Source organism: Ambystoma mexicanum, chromosome 2q, assembly GCF_040938575.1.
Source record: "Ambystoma mexicanum isolate Mex_15411 chromosome 2q, UKY_AmexF1_1, whole genome shotgun sequence".
Lineage (NCBI taxonomy): Eukaryota > Metazoa > Chordata > Amphibia > Caudata > Ambystomatidae > Ambystoma > Ambystoma mexicanum.
This window is the reverse complement of record NC_090924.1, coordinates 342484938-342501940: the sequence shown is the minus strand read 5'-3', so window position 1 is coordinate 342501940 and position 17003 is coordinate 342484938. Positions and strand designations below refer to the sequence as shown.

Genomic DNA, 17003 nt, shown 5'->3' with positions numbered 1-17003 from the left:
GCTTATCTCAAGAGGGGTCAATGTGAGCAGTAGTGGAGTTCCACAGAGATTCACAGTGACAAGTATTCAAACAAACACTGATACTCAAGGTTTCTTGATAAAACAATTATTAATTTATTTACAGTCATTTAAACAAGGCTTCTTCAGATGGAGCAATATAAAAGCAACACTCAAATACACTTCAGAAATACACACTATTAGGTTTCTCAGAATCAGTAAAGACCCATTGGGGATGGCACACAGACAGTTCCTACACCCTCAGGTGACAAATAGCTAGGACACTGTGGACATTAATATATCACTGTACATTCAGAGTTGGCTTTGAGAGTGTCAAATAAAAGGGTTATTGGAACAAACAAGAGATCACAAATATTCTTTAAGCAGGCAAATACTTTTGGACCCCCCAATACAGAGTAAGTTAACCCCTTCCTGGAAGGGTAGGTGCAACACAATAACAGAGGAGAGAAGAGTAATTCAGGGAACCAGGCTGAGCCAATGTCAATGGGCAAAAGTCTATTTGGACTGAAGCACCTCTTGAAGGTGAGTAAAAGTCTTTGCACAATGATTTTAGACGTCTTTGTTGAAAAAGAAGAATCAAATGTCGGACCACAAGCCAGGAGGCTTGTGAAGTAGAAGAGCAAGCCAATCTACAGTGAGATGGAAGTTCCGTCAGACTTTGCAGTACCTTTAGGTTGAAGAAAAGACTCAGCTGATGACCTCTGTTCCTGTGCAGCTCTGCAGATCCTGTTGTTCCTGAGCCTCAGTCGTGGGGACAAGAGGGAGGACTTCTGGGGACTCCTGCACCACAACGGGACAGTTACCAACCGAAACCGGCAAACTTTCAAACAAGTGGCACTTCAGTGTTTCAGCTTCTCGCGACTACCGCAAACAGCAACAGCGCAGTTCCTGGCTGTCAAGATGGGCTTTTCTTGCATTTGGAGTCCTGCACTCTGCTGAGGGGGCTCAGGCTCGGTCAGTCCTGCTTCCTGGGAGTCCAGAGGATCTTCCTAGAGCACTTGGCCACAAACTGGTGTTCCTCTCCCTTGACTGCAACAGACCTTCAACCAGCTCTGAGAAGGATGTCCAGGTGGCTTACTTTGGAGTTGAATGGTCCCACCAACTCAAGGGGAGAAGTCGTCTTTGCAGGGCTTCTCTGTCCTTACGAATTTGGAGCTTCAGCACAGCAGCAGGGCTTAACCGGTCAACCAACGGTACAGGAGTTGCAGCAGGCGTCCTCTTCAAGTTCTTCTTCGGATTCCTTCGTCCAGTGGTCGACTCTGCCTTCCAAGCCAAAAGCCTCGCCTTTTATGCAGCTCGCTCCCATTCATTCCAGCCTAGCTTTCAGTCACCCAGACCAGTCACCTTGCCGGACGGCCAGCCAGCCGGCCGGCCAATCGCCTAGGAGTGCATTCCTGTCTCCTAGGAGACTAAGCACAGGGAGTTTCGGGAACCTTCCTCACTTCCTGCCCTCACCAGACACGCTGGAGCCAGAGGCGGGTTTCACTCGTGATGCCGCCAAAGACAAAACAAACAAAGGAACCAAACCTGATTTGGCGCTCAGAGTAAATATCAAGAAGGACCAAAACAACAAGAAATGGCGAAAAAAAGTAGACCACGGCCATTTTGATAAAAATAGCACGCATGGGTGATTTACTGTGGCTGTGAACGCAGCCCACGGTAATAACACAACACGGTAGTAAAAAGTAACCACTGCCACCAGCCATTAACTGTGTAAAGGGTAACATAAAAAATGAGAAGCTAGACAATTGGGCTACTAAGTAACCCCTCCAGCACCCTAGTGTAAGATGATGTGTGCTGGGTCTAGAAAGTTACAATGTAAAGTAAAGTCAATTTCACTTTACTACTCTTGGAAACAGTAATTAATCAAAGAGTAAGGTATTTAAACCTTGGAAAATTTGAAAGACTTACCTGTGTCACTGCACTGAAGGTGCTGTGTGACAGTGCAAAAGGATGCCTATGAAGTTTGTCAGACTCCAAAAATACAGAGTTCAAATCACAGAAGAAATACATGAGAGAGTGGGAAAAAGGTCTCACTCTCTCCAGATTCAAAATTAAAAAGTCCTAGAGTCCAGCAAAAGTGATGGGGTCTCTAAGAGAGAGGAATTAGCACATTACTGATCATTCTTCCTAATACAGCAACAGTGGGATTACCTCTTCCAGTGTTGTCATTCTGAATATTTGTGGCTTGACATATGTGATGCTGGAAATGCATCGGAGGGACAGGGCCTCCGTATCCTTGTCCTTTACTGCTTTTTATCGTGTGTTCTGTCGTGTTTTCCGCACAGGAGTTCATGTGGGACTCCTGGCGATGCAGCTCTCTCTCTCTTTTGGTTTGGTGAACGGACCCGTGGGATACCCTTATGGCACCCATGGGTGGGGGTACAACCCTGTGCTCCTAGTGTATGTTTTTGGGCACCTGTGGGTGGCCCACAGAGCAGGGTATGGGCTGGTGGCAGCTCCATGCTGAATTTGACAGGTGCGCGGAGTATCCTCCATTTTAGGATACCCCGGCCCTGCCATTGGGATCAGTTGATTCCGGATGGAAAACAAAATGGCCCCTGCGGCCTCTTGCTTTCTATTACCTTGTTTGCCCAAAGTCCTGGGAAGCCCCGACTCTGTCCCTTCCCCCTGACTGGCTGTTGTGTGGAATTACCATATATGGTGTTGTTGTGAAGGCCTGGCCAGACTGGCTGGAGCCTTCCCGGTGATGTATGTTGTGGGTACCTCCTGTGGGTGGGACCTGGGTGAATAGAGTGTGTGACGAATATGCCTTCTGTGTTGTGGATGTCTAGTATCTGGTGGTTGACACAATGACTGAGACAGCCCTGCCCAAAACCGGTATGAATGCAGTTTGGAGTGTTGAATGGCTCGGTACTTGTCCCAATACACATAACTTGTTGTCAGTGTCTGGAGAGAAGTGAATGGCCTGAATACCTTGTGTGCCTGATTGGCTGCCAGCCTGCATGAATGCCCTTAGTCGTGATTGGATGCTTGAGTGTGACCCAGCGGAATGAACGGGAGATCAACAGTATATCTGGGGACCTCTCACTGCTAGGAATCGTGTTCAGAAGCTGAAGTCCACTACGGGTAACTGGAATAACTGAAGCTTTACCTTGAAGCCCTGCTGGACGAGAAGAATTGCTGTTGCTCTCCTTCACAATCTGAAAGCTGCTGTGTCTCCAAGGACTGACCCAGAGAGGACCTGGTAAGGCGTCCTCTTCCCGAGCTACGAGGGACCATCGTGCACCGCTGATCTTTGCCAACGCTCCCTGGTAGACAGACCTTCGACAGGCTGCCGACCCGAGACGGGGACTGCCGCAGAATCTCAAAGAGAAGCACCCCGACTGTTGTCCGCCACTGTCGACGACTGCCGTCGCCGACCGGAGCCGCTGTGCTTCCGTTTGCCTAAGAACTTCATTTGATCATCGGACGCTCTCGTCTGCATCGTCACCCTTTAACCCGCTGGAGAAGGCCTGACCGTCGACGCGCCGAGGAGCATCCACCGGTGGGTTTCCGCCACCCAACGCCCTTGCTGGGCCACAGTTCTTCATCATCTCTTTGCAGTCCAGAACTACCGTCACCGAGGTGCCCCGCACGCCTCTTCCTTGCAGGACGCCAACGCTCTGTTGTCGACGAGCACCACTAGGAACAAAGCTGCCACTTCACTGCCGGAGTTCAACCTGTTCGCCGACCAGTGACTCCTGCTTTAAAGGGAGGGCACTCAAGAAGGGCCGTCGATTCCCCGACACCGAACGCCGAGTTCCTCTGCGCCTCTCGACGATCTGTGGCTCCTGCTTTAAAGGGAGTCACTCAAGAAGGATCGGTCAACGCATCTTCAGAGAACTCTACTCCACCAGGTACATTGGGGGGGTAAAACCTTAACAGGAGGAAATAAGACTGTTGAACATTGCATGGACTGGGCTTGTGCTATATATCTTTATTTACAGGTTGCCCAGGTGGGGGGGATCTCCACACACAACTGTGCCTATTGGTAGGGGTCAGCATTCTGCCTATTGTTTCAACCGTCTTGCGTTCCTTCCTATCTCTATTGCTGGTATCCTTGTTATTGATCTGTGTGACATTTTAACCATACAGTTGATGCACTTTAATGAGGTTCGATAACATTGGTGGTACCACTTTAGAATTGTATATATTTATCATTATTGACTTCCGAGTACAAAGTGCGTTATTGTGATTGTGTACATACCTTTGAATATTAATTATATAAAGACTGTGTTTTCAGTAATAGTGTGTGGACATTCCTTTGTGGGGGTTTGGGGACTACACTGTACTTAAGAACCAGCCTGCATCACCTCTTGAGAAGCTAGGCCTTGATTGCTCGTCCATTGCTACCGTAATAAAGAATCTTGGCTGGGGTCTTCTGTGCCTCTCCTCTACCATATAGAGAGCAGAAGTACAGACACCCCCTACCAGTCTTTACAACATACTAACAAAGGGTGCATGGTGAGATCCTTTTTGGGTACAAGAAAGTACACTGAATAAATACCCTTGTTTACCTGGTAAATGGGGACGGCTTCTCCAGCACCCTTTTTCATAAGGATCTGCACCTCTTCCAGCAGGATTTACAGGTGTGCTGGCGTCTGCTCTTCAGTGGGTGGTATTGAGGTGGCCAGTGAAACTCGATGCAGTAGTCGTGGGTAACGGTCTTTAACATCCACTGGCCTGATGTGATCCCCTCCCAAGCGTGAATGAATGACTACAAGTGACCCCCAACCAGACAGTCACTTTCAGGTGGAGGCCGGGGAGCCTCTTGGAGTAGAGTGCCTGCCTTTACCCATGCCTCTACGAGGACCTCTCTGCTGATGCTGGCTGTTACCGGAAGTGCGTTGGCCGGAGGACCAGGAGGTACTTCCACAGCCATGTTTGTCCATGGGGAGACAGGGAGAAAGATTGCCCAAGAAAGGAACAGCGAGAGTTGGAGCCCCCACGCTGGTGGAAGGGCTTGGCTGTGATCTGGCTGAGTGATTTCAGCTTTTCGTGCTCCTTCTTGGCAGTCTCCAGGCAGTCATCAACAGCTTTACCAAAGTGGTTGGAGAACTTGATGGGTTTATTAATGAGAGGCCCGAGTTTCTGGTTTAAAACCCGAGTTCTTCAGCCAGACGTGTCGCTCAAGTAGAGTCCCCTGGGTGGTTCCGTGTGTTAATATCCCCGCAAAAATATGGCGATACAAAATTATCGCCATATTTCTGCAGCGATATTGAGCCATGGACCCTGCGGGGGACACGCCCGCAACCCCTGCATTATTTTTAGAAGTGCGGGGGACACCCCCGCAACTCCCGCTCCCACAAATGATCCCCCCCAAAAATATCACCTATGGCGAGACAAACGACCGTATGTACGGCGATATTTTTGGTGGAGATAGTATGTAGTGATAGAGTGTGTCTGGCGGTCTCAGCCACGTCCAGAGTATTCTTTAATATATTGTGAGTCACCTGTCTGCCATCAGTCACAACCACCAGCAGGCGTGGGCTCTGGGACCTCTTGAAGGCCTTCCTGAAGTAGCCCCCACTGCGTCACTGTAGCTAGCCAGGAGTCTCTTATTGTTAGCAGGGGGGCTTCTGCCGTGGCCAGTGTAACCCCTGCCCTCTTTCTGGTGGTTGTAACTACCAGGGAGTCTGGTGTGGCATGACCCTGTATGTACAGGGGGTCGGAAGGAGATGGGCAGAACCTAAGGATTGACTGCCCGTGTGAGGAACAGTGATAACAAAGAAGAAGCTAGGCGCTTCTTTATAGTATTAAGCAAGGGGATTGTCTGATGGGAGGCTTCTCCTTGAGGATATTTTCAACAAAGTCAGAGTCAGGGACGGCCTCATGTGTAGCGATCTCGAAATGATCAGCCTCCCTCTTTAAAATGACGTTGAACAACATTTGGTCATCTACAGGTTACAACTCCATTTGTGGATTTGAAGAAGGTGGGTCTAGACAAATGAAGTCCGGGTCAAGGGTGTGTGTGTAGGTGATAGCCAAGCCCCTTGATCCCCTGACTGATCCTGATCCCAATCTGGGTCTTGTTCAGCTGTGTCCTGAGCAAATGGATGTATGTCCTCATATGTCGCCTCCTGTTCTGAGACATCTAGGATATCCTCATGGTAGCCTTGTACAGAGACTGGAAGTTTCTGCAATTTTTGTGGAATGGGGCAGGAGTCCTCTTCCCTAGGTATCTTGGGAGTCATATTTATCTGAGAAATCAATACATTGGGCCATTTTGTCCATATCATTTTCAAATCTTTCCCTAGTCTATAGGGAAGATGCAGAGGTGTCTGGAGATGGAACAGTTTGTCTAGAAGGGGGAGATTTTCCTGATAAGGCCTTCGAGAGAGGCTGTGGGGCTTCAGAGTACTCTAGACAAGGGGGGGTTCGCTTGTGTTCTGCAGCGGCCGAAATAATAGCCAAGAGACTCTCGCAGATTTTCGGCAGCTGAATGGCAGGTTCGATGTGCCTGATAGCGCCATCGCAGTCGTCGATTCCACCGAAGCCCTAGGTGCTTGTGTGCCTTTGGATGGCGTTTTGGCGACCATAAGCTTTTTTGGGTGAACACTCTTGCCAGAAGAATGCCCAATCGCATGCCATAAAGACATCTTGCATGGAGGGCACCAAACTGCGAGGTTCGGAAGGCGCCAATGTTTTCGGCAGCCCTGTTGCCTTTGCGCGCTTCAACGCTTCCGTCGAGGCCGCCTTGGGGGTTGTGTGTTTAGTACATTGTGGTGTGTGCCCCTGTCGCTGGGGTGTGAACTCCCCACAACAAAGCCAGTGGCCTGTCTGTCGGGGCCAGAGGTATGCATTTGGGAGTTTAAAGGTTCCACCGAAAGGTCGATGGCTTCCAGTTCGGAGCCATGGCTGCCGATTGATTCCTCATCATCCAAAGCGACGGCGTCAACGGGGGAATGGCTTTCAGCCTGCATCGTGTAGGCCGCCCACCATTTAGTCCGCCTGTCCTTGAACGTCTTGGGACGAAAGAGCTTGCTGGACTTACTTGAACGATCATCGCGCTCTCGAGGTAGACACAGATTGCAACAGCGATGGGTGTCCTTCCACTGGAATTTGCCATTACACGACAGACACAATTTAAAAGGCATCCTCTCCATAGCAGAGGGTGATGGCAGGCGGACCAAATAGGGAAAGAAAAGGGAAAAGGAAATGCATTCTTGAAAAAGAAAAACCCCAGGGCCCCACTCTCCCTACTGTAAGGGCCTGACCGGAGGACCAAGGACACACTGTCGACAGACGTGGAGCAGTTCACCAGTTGCCAAGCAGTTGTGGATGCCTTAGGCGGCATGAAGCCCATGAGGTCGTGGGACAAGTACGCAATATTTACTCTAGTGAGCTCCGCATAATGCGACCAACTGGTTGAGTGGAATAAAACTATCTGAGGGACCTCGACGCGTGAGGGATTTTAGGTACAGTAGATGTCACAGTAGGGATAGTTTAACAGACACGCCCATGTCAACGTCCCCTTTCGATCTTCAAAAGAAAAATGCAATACTCCGTGGTGACCAATAGATGTCGGACTATATTGCACAGCATGTGATTCTAAGCAGATTCACAAGCATCTGAAAATACTGATTATAGCAGAGAAAATGGCAGCGGATTGGTTTAAGCAACATTGTATAGCACATCGCCCCAGAGACCTTCTGATTGGTTGGCATTCTCACCCAAATTTGGACTTTCGGCTTGTTAGCAGCACGTAAGCAAAACAAAACCCAGATGCTCGAGTCACATCAGATTACTCCCTGCTTTCCCAATTAATCCATCATCTCTCATCAGTCCGGCCATGAGCCAAAGTTTGATGACCTTGTAGCCTGCTCTCTGTTCTGTGATATTTGAGGGAGCGTAAGCGCATCACTATCTTCATCCAATGGTTAATGACTAGCCCTTGTTTTCGACTTCTGAATCAGATGTGAGGAGACCGCAAATTTGTCAATTTCAACCTCCTAGTTACTGCTATTTGATTTACTTATACTGGGTGTTCTTGCTCCTCTTGGCCTCTATAGGCTTGCTCACTCCATCTTGTATAGACCTTATCCACGGTTAATTGGCCAATACTTGGCTCTTGCAAATGTTTTCTTCTTCTTTAATCTAATAGAAATATGTCTCACGTACATGATTTATCCATCTGCCTCCCCTTGTGCCTTGCAATTACTCCAAAAATAGCACCCTTGATCCCATGCCAACATATACTCCTCTTTTTTTTTGCACACAAAGCTATTTCTCCAACGTCTCCCGACTGTGCATACCTGATCTGTCTCTGAAGTAGCTGTATTGAGTCTTAATACGAGCCGACGTCCATCTTCATATTATGGTTGTCCTGGTCACGTTATATTTTCCTCTATAACAAGCTTCTATATGTCTCATCTACCTTGCTTTACTGCGCATTTAAACGTATTAGTCAGAAAGTTATTTTATTTTCTTTGTATATATGATGACTATCATTTCGTATGTTTCTCTTGTCAATTCAGTTACATTGTTACTCTTCAGTATTTCAGTATTTTCATATCGTCTCAGTATGTCCTCGTATATCTTCTTCATGAAATCACTCTGTCCTCATCAGATTTTACTCAGCGCTCCATGATGTGCACCGGTACATGCTGACATCCTTCCACTCTTTCAGTAAGAAGGTACATTCGGTATGGTTGCCTGAGTGCATATCCTCTCTCATACACTCGATGCGGTATAGGGACATCACATGGAGTCCCACATAGAGCTATTCTCCTGCTGTTCCAATATGACAGCGGTGATGGGGCGGGAGCTAGGGGAAATGCATCCACCTGCTCCTCTACATCCATTCATCAAATATTGTCACACCAACACTAATAAAACAGACATATACATTTACCCTTAGGAGATCTAGAATAGCATTTGATTCAGTGACCAGTGAAACACAGGTTAGTACTCAGATGAAATATAAAGAACAATTCAGGATAATTATAAGCTGTTCTATGAAGTCCAACCATAAGATGGTTTGGGGCCTTGTGCCCAAATGTCACCTGTTTCAAAGTATATATATGAATGAATGAATCTTTGACCACCCCTCCGCTGACCAAAGTCAGGAAAGAGTGTTTTAGGCCCAGGACTTTACGCCCATGTAGGTTAACATACCCCCCTCAAGCACCCGCCCACCTCATTTCCCGAGAGACCACGGCTGGTGTTCCAGAATCCTTCCATAAAATCAAGAATGAAAACAAGTTATGGCCCTGAGAAGGGACAACAAATGGTTTAGGATAAAATGCATTTGTCTGGCCTTTCAAAAACTGAAGGACCTTAGAGACCGAAAAATAGGAACCCTGCTTCAGTGTCTGCTTGAAGATGGAAAGGGTAGCAAACAATTGATGGTCTCTATGTTTGCCAAAGAAAGCAGTATTCCAAAACAGTGACGATGGAACATGACAACAGATCAATGCACCTATCTCAGCACCGACTTCAGAACTTGTGAAAGCGACAAGAATAGAAATACATCTTGCAGAAAACATCACATCAAGAACCTCCTCAGAGATTCCAAACTTGATACCTTAACCTCAAACTCCCAATAGTCAAGTGTGCACTTTCAAAGTCCTAGCATTAGGGTGAAGTAACCGGTTTAAACCCACGTGATAAGGTCTTCAATCAAAGGGATCCTTCCTTGAGGACATAGCAGCATGTCCTGCATGGCCAGGTAGCAAGTCCTCCAGGCAGAGCGAGGAGCAAGATCATGGTGGTTCCGCTCTGCTTCCACTTCCTCAGGACCAGACAAATGAGCAGAATGGAGGGAAAACATAGACCAAATCGAACTCCCAGGGAATCACCAGTACATCTCCCAGGGCACTCATCGAATGGAACTCCTGGAGCAGAAAACATTGCAATTGTTCATGCTGGAAGTAAACAGGTGGTTCTGGAGTAAGGGTAGAAAATGTGTCAGCTGTATGAGTTTTTGATAATCGCCAAGATCTCACCCTCCACTGTCTATTCATATCTCCTTACCTCCTACCCAGGTTTTAACTAATCTACAATAAACAATGTTACATGTTCTAACACTGTCTAATAGTCCTGAATGATAAACCATGATCTTTAAACAGACTAATAACCTTTAAACCCACTTCAAATCTTACCGCCCATAACAAATGGCATGAGTGCAGTAACAAACACCAACTCCATAGTGCTGTGTGAGAACATGGTGTTTATCATTTAGTTCATCTTTTAATATCATGAGCTTTTAAGCCTTGCACATCGGTCTCGGTCACCTACTGGATGTGGGTGATGTCATGCCAAGGGATTAAAGAAGTACTCTGGACTTAAAAAAACAGGGTTCAACTAAGTATATTCTACCAGAGAAATACATAAAGACTGAGGTGACTGGATCAAAAGGTTAATTAATATTCAAATGTGAAGCTAAAAAGAAGAAATTTCAGCATGCTTGAAACCATAGTCCATCAAATCCACCAACATGTCAGCGAGTATCCACTACCTGGCAGTCAAGCAAAAGGCAGTAAATGGGGATTTAAGTGTTCCATGCACTTCCATCATGGTTGGTTTGGGTCTTTGTTGCTGCTGTCATTGTAGTCACCTACCATGTTCATGGGCTGTGGATTTGTTTTAGGTCTCACCCCACTTTGGACATACTGCCTAAGAGTGTCCTGGGCCCAGGGAGCTTTGAGGTTGCTCCCTGGAACAATGGAAAAGCCATTACTCACATATGTTTGACACATGCTACCTTAAGACCCTCATACAATCCCTTATTGCTCCCCTCTTCTGGATGATTCTAGAATCTCATCCTTCTGGAACCTGTCCTTCTGTGTGTTAAGGTTTTTCGATTTTCTCTTTTACATTGCTTATGCTTTTTGGGACCCTCTCTTGATCTCTCCCCTTCTGCCTCTCCTTATTTGTATTCTTTCTCCCTGTGTTCTCTTGTTTTAACTGTTTTGTCACCCTCTATTCCCTCCTTTTATTGAATCTGGCATACTTGCTCTTTTCTCCTCATTCTACTCTGTTTTCTTCCTCTCTCCAACTTTGCTTTCTGTTTTCTGGTTTGCTCCACTCGCATACTCTCCACTTCTTCGTTATTCTCTCTGGCTTGAGCCACTTCCTCTCCATCTCACCCTTTTGCATTCTCTCCTCTTTGCTCTCCTCCTTATCTCTCACCCCCACTATAGGCTACTATCTGCTCTGCTACACTACACTACTCTCTCCATCCTTCACTGTGCTTTACAGTCCACTCCTGTGCACTCTCTGCCTCCACCGTCCTTTCATTTCTGCTCAGCTAGCCTCTTTCTGCCCAGCTGACTGCCTCATTTCACTCATCACCACATCCATTCTCTGCACTCCTTTTATAGAGCCGTGGACCTCCCCCCTCGGTGTGCAAACAGACGATTTCAGTCAGATGTGGTGCACCGTACTTGCAGCAGGAGTATTTGATGGGTGAATTTAAACACTGGCTCCCAGCTGGTTAACAGCAACGCTGCACCATGGGGCGAGTGATCAAAGGCGGTCATCCCCCATATTGACCTCCACACCGCTGCTGCCTCTCACGGAACCATTTGTGCAATGCCAGTGTTGCCCAATTCTGTCACCAGTCCTCCACACACACATTCCGCCAGCACACGGAAGTTTCCTGAGATCTTTGTGATTTTGAACCATTGCACACTACTGAGCCACTTCCCAAATCGGAACCCTACGATCATAGTTCTTCCTGTGGGACCTGGAAAACTACCAGGTGGGTCACAGCTTTCCAGTGCACGGACCAAATACCACTAGGAAAAGAGAAAGCCTAAAAGACTTTAGAACTACAACAGCGGGCCTGAGAAAGCACTGAGAACTCTTTGGGTGGGAGGTGGGGAGGGGGGTCAGAAAATCTGCCACCACTAGTCAATTTAAGGGAGAAGTAGTCCTCTCCAAGGCTAAGTTTATGTTATGTTTTTGAAATAGTGGTAGGGCAGATGTTAGGTTTGGACAGAGTTTTTGTAAGACATCCTGACTAGAACCGCGTTTACGGCTCGCTTTGTTGAAGAATAGGGAACTTGTTATAGAAGTAGGGTTAGAAGAGATATTCTTTCCTTTAATAAAAGAATTCCATTGCACAGGTCTTCTTGTCTGTCTCCTATGTTGGATTTACCACATATGAAAGAAAACAAACCAGTTTACTCTTATGGGGAAGTCCACTGTGCTGAGCTGTCACGTATGAGCTGTTGTGAGAAAATAGTTAGAAAGTGTCAGTCACTGAGGGTCACTGGTGTCCTAGGTTAATTGCCCTTACACAGTATGCCCTATTAGAAATAGTGGTGGCAGCTTCCAATTAACCACTCTGTCTCTGTTAGTAAAAATAGTGTTAATCTTCAAACCTTTCTATTAGCCCATCCCCAAGAAGAGGAAGGGCCGTTCTGCACTTATGCATGCACACTAGAGATGTTATAGCATCTGTGCCTGTTGTGGCATCAGCGTCACAAGCTCCTTGATAGTGGTAGTGGTAGTTTGCTGCAAGAAAGTCTCCTTGCTCCCACCACCACTTCTGACGGCAGAGCTTTGGGTCCAAAAGGCTGAGCTACCTTTGTTAGAGAGGAGGGACATGAGACAACTTGAGATTGCACACTGGAAATTGGAACTAAGTGCCACACATGTAGAGTCTTCTGGAAACTTGCTTGGACGTCACCATGGACCTTGCACAGCAAAGAACCGAAGTCCAGTGCCTAGAGGTTACACGAAAAGCTAAGTGGTCAGCTTTGCACAATCATATCTTTCATGGCACGCCCTGTTCCATCCCTAACCCACCTCGTGTTAAATAGCAATGCACTGCATTGCTACTTTCAGTGACCTTTTCGCAAGCAAGTTGGAAAGTCAGCTGATGTCATCTCCTAGCAGTTGCACTCGTCATCTAAGCCAACCTAACCACCCTTAATGCCTGCAAAGCAGTAATCAGGTGAGACATCGATGGACAAGAGGACACTTGGAACCCCTTCCCTGCAGACATGAAAACACACAATTTAGTTTAGATGCCTTTTGTGAATTTATTCAGCATAAAATAGCTTTGGAAAGCAAGGGAACAGTGTAGACCAGTAGGGATTACAGGCATACTGTAAATGGTTTCAGGGGGCTAACCGTCCTTACATCATAGCATGCATTAGCAGCATACCATTGAAGGTAGCAGGGAACAGTTAACATTTTCAGGTAATTGGAAACATGTGACAGAAGGAATGGGCTATAGACTGTGGTAGTGAGAAGGTATACCATTCTGGCCATTTCCTGACCCCATGTAATGCAATTACTGCTGGAGATGGAGACATTCTGCCAGGTAAAGGGGATTGTGCATGGTGACAGCTTTGTATATGACGCAGCTGGCATTGAAGGTGATGTATGATTTTTAGGGGCAGGGAGTGTAGTTCGAGAAATGTGGGTGTGATGAAATTATCTTTAGAGATACAGTGATGAGGCATGGGCTAGGTGTTTAGGAATGCTTCTCATAGGTGATAGGGTGTTTTGTGGGACTGTGAGCATGATGTTTCCACTGTGAAAGTGAGGTAGGATCAGGGCCTGTACAGTGTATGCAAAGATGGTGTCTGGTACAAAAGGCTTGTTTTTCCATAGAAGGCTCTCTATGTGGAATCCCAGACAATCGACAAAGGGTTCCCTAGAGGTTCATGTCAGAGAGCTAGTTCTGGCGATTGGTGGCGGGAGCTGTTCAATGTTAGAGAGGAGCAGGAATTCCACCTTGGCTTGCTCCAGTGTGAGGTAGGAGCAGGGCATTCACTACTACTGACAACCGACCCATCAGTTTGACCTACTTATGAACATCAAGACACATTAGTAAGCAATCCCTCAAACCCTCTTGGTCCCTGGACTCTCAGGAGACCAATAACCCTAGGGCAATTGGGGTCGTTAAATATAGACCATCCCATACACCCTCACCCTGCCCCCTAAAATCTAAAGCTGCTTAAGCCCACTCAGTCATTACTTGGCATCCTACAAATGTTTGATGCTCCAACTCAAAATATTGTATGTGCTTTAGAAGCTCACTGATTACCAAGAAAAAGAACCTTCAACAAATCATCTTTTCTTCAGAATGCATCTAATGTTTTATTTTGGTGAATTCCTTTAACCTTTGAACGTAAAACTCTGGAGTGAAATACACCTTGACTTGCTTTGGTCCTCCTATTTCCTATGAACATATTTGCACCCATCACGTAGGTAAGAGGCCTTCCACCTTTGGCCTGCTAGATGTTTTGGGACACAACTCGCATCAGAACTAGCCAAACAGTCAATGGCAACAGTGTGTGGGTGCCTTAGTCCCAAAGAATAGGCAAGTTGCAAACCCCTGTTTTAGAGGTTCCAAAGCTACTCTAAATTTGCAACAAACAAAACCATTGCCTTCTCTCAGACAACCCAGTCTCCCATCATTAGAATCCCACCAGACCATGCATACCTATGTTCTTGAATTCCATTTTACATGTTCCTTTAACTGTTATATCTTTGTTGTGTGAATAAACTCCTTAACTGATAATTGGCCTTTCTTAGCCTGTGCTCTTGCTACTAGTGTTGTCTCTTCGAACTGCGTGTCTAAAGGTAATACTCTCACTAACCATGTCGTGTACAGCTTTGCCTAATCGGTGTCCAGTCAACTCGTCGAAAAAAAACTGGTCGACTGCAATTTGGTCGACGCAATTTGGTCGAAAACCAAATGGTCGAATTTTTTTTTTTATTTATATATTTATTTTTCGGGTTTTCGTTTAGTTAAAAAAGGGGTGTTTAGAGAAAAAAGGGGGTTGGGGGGACCCCCCCCCCCAAAAAAAAAAAAAAGGGTTAAAATAAAAAAAAAAAAAATTCGACCATTTGGTTTTCGACCAAATTGGTTCGACCATTTGTCTGGTCGACCAATTTTTTTCGACCAAATGTCTGGCAACCGCCTAATCTCCCCAAGTCAGATCCTCATACTTTTCCTTCAAAACATAACTGGGTAACCCAGAAGAAAAGGTAAATGTAGAAATAGATAATGAAAAACAATTCATTGTCTCTAACCGTAACCCTCCCGATGAAGACAAATATATGAATGGGCATGAAGAAATACATCTGGTTTTACCCCTAACAAGATAATTCTGCAGAAGACATCTTTTTAAGATTTGTGCAGAGTATGGTTTGGTATAGTCATTCTGCAGACAGACATCAAGGTATTGCACATAATTAAGTCCACTTTCTTCACATTTACTGGCACACGGATAGGAGAAATTAGAATTATTGCACTACATTTGCCTACATTGCACATTCTATGAACAGACTGAAAATACCCATTTGAAATGTTGCCCAAAGCTTCTCCAATGGAGAATATGGCAGTAAAAGACAGGAATTGAAGGGCATGATCAGCTCTACCTCAATGATGTACTCTTGAGTGTCTGCTACAACAGAAGAAAACTCCACTAGGACTGTGTGAGGATCCTCAGATGCAAGCATTTCTGTCATGCTGTCAGATGACTGATTTTCTTCAGAGACTAAAACGTCTTCTGCATCTTTAAGTGCAAGCAGACAGCCACCTGTAAAGACATTATGGTGAAATTAACAACAGTAGAACATGCTTTAAAAATAGACACATTTCAATAAAATAAAGCAATAAGAAAAATGGGGAAAAAAGAAAGCCACACCAGGGTCAAGGTTTGCGCAGTAGAATTACTTGCATAAATCCTCAAAATCATTATGTGAAGACTTGGGGAAAAGCCTACGGTGAGAATTATGCCAGGCAATCTAACATCACAGTGAGTCTCACAACGACAGTCCATAAAAAGCCTCAATCTTCCTTTTGGAAACATAACCGTGAAATCTTATTTCCTCAAAAAGGAAACAGAAGAGTAGTAGGAGATGCATGGTGAGATCATATGGAGACGCACATACTTTGAACGGCGTGCCAGTGAGTGAGATTAATAGCAATTAAAGGCAAGTAACCTTTTTCTTTTGTAATGAAAATCAAATATTGTTAGGCCTCTGGTGAACGGTTTGAAGAGAAATCCCAAGGAGGGAAAACAACGTCACCAAGTTAGACCAACTCTCTCAATTGGCAAAGTAGCAGAGCAGTCAGGCTTCACCCTTAGTTAGGTATAAGCTGGTATCAAAGTACAATTAAAACTAAACACATACACAATAAAATACACCTCATAAAATATTGTTTGTGTGTATATATTTAAATATAATAGAGTGCCACTCTATAGTTAAAGTGAAACCTAAGATCTATTGGCTTTGCAGAAATTCTGTTGCCAAGAACTATTTACTCAATGACGACTCTGCATGAAATTTGATGATGTACTAAGTTATGCCATAAGTGATGTCATCAGGGTGCTTATGGGCAGTACAACAGTGTTAGGGAGAATTCTCAAAAATGTGCCAATTCCTCTCTACCTTAGTGACCCCCAGCTCTTTTGCTGGACTGTAGGACTTTTAATTTTTAACCTGGAGAGAGAGACCTTTTTGCCACTCCCTCATGTATTTTTCTCCGATTTGAACACTGTTTCTTTTGGTTTTGGAGTCTGGCAAACGTCATAGGCATCATATTTTTACATTGTGGCACACAGCACCTTCAGTGCAGTGGCAAAGGGAAGTCTTTCAAATTTCCCAAAGGTTTAAATATCTTCTCTTGGATAAACTACTGTTTCCAAGAGCAGTGAAGTGAAATTGACTTTACTTACATTTGAAACTTTCTAGACAGCACACACTATCTTACAATAGTGTGCTCAAGGGGTTAATTAGTATCCCCTTTGTCTAGTTTCTCATGTAACATTTTTATGTTACCCTTTCTACAATTAATGGCTGGTGGCAGTGGTTTACTTTTAACTACCGTTGTGTGTTTTTACCGGGGACTGTGTTCGCAGCTGCAGTACAGCACCCATGTGCGCCTATTTTGTCAAAATGGCCCTGGCCGGCTTTTTTCACGATTTCTTGCTGGAAAGGTCCTTCTTGAGATTTACTCTCTGTGCCAAACCAGGTTTCGTCCCTTTGTTCGTTTTGTCTTTGGCGGGATT

The 17003-nt window shown here is 45.6% G+C and overlaps 1 protein-coding gene across 3 annotated transcripts in view; it reads right to left on the bottom strand.

The window, feature by feature from the left end:
- Window positions 1-17003, bottom strand: part of E4F1 (E4F transcription factor 1) — a 1100649-nt gene that overhangs the window by 122053 nt on the left and 961593 nt on the right. For all 3 annotated transcript variants that reach the window (XM_069647347.1, XM_069647348.1, XM_069647349.1), the window contains one exon: window positions 15367-15527. In XM_069647347.1, the coding sequence (XP_069503448.1) occupies window positions 15367-15527 (161 nt within the window). The remainder of the gene's footprint in view (window positions 1-15366; window positions 15528-17003) is intronic.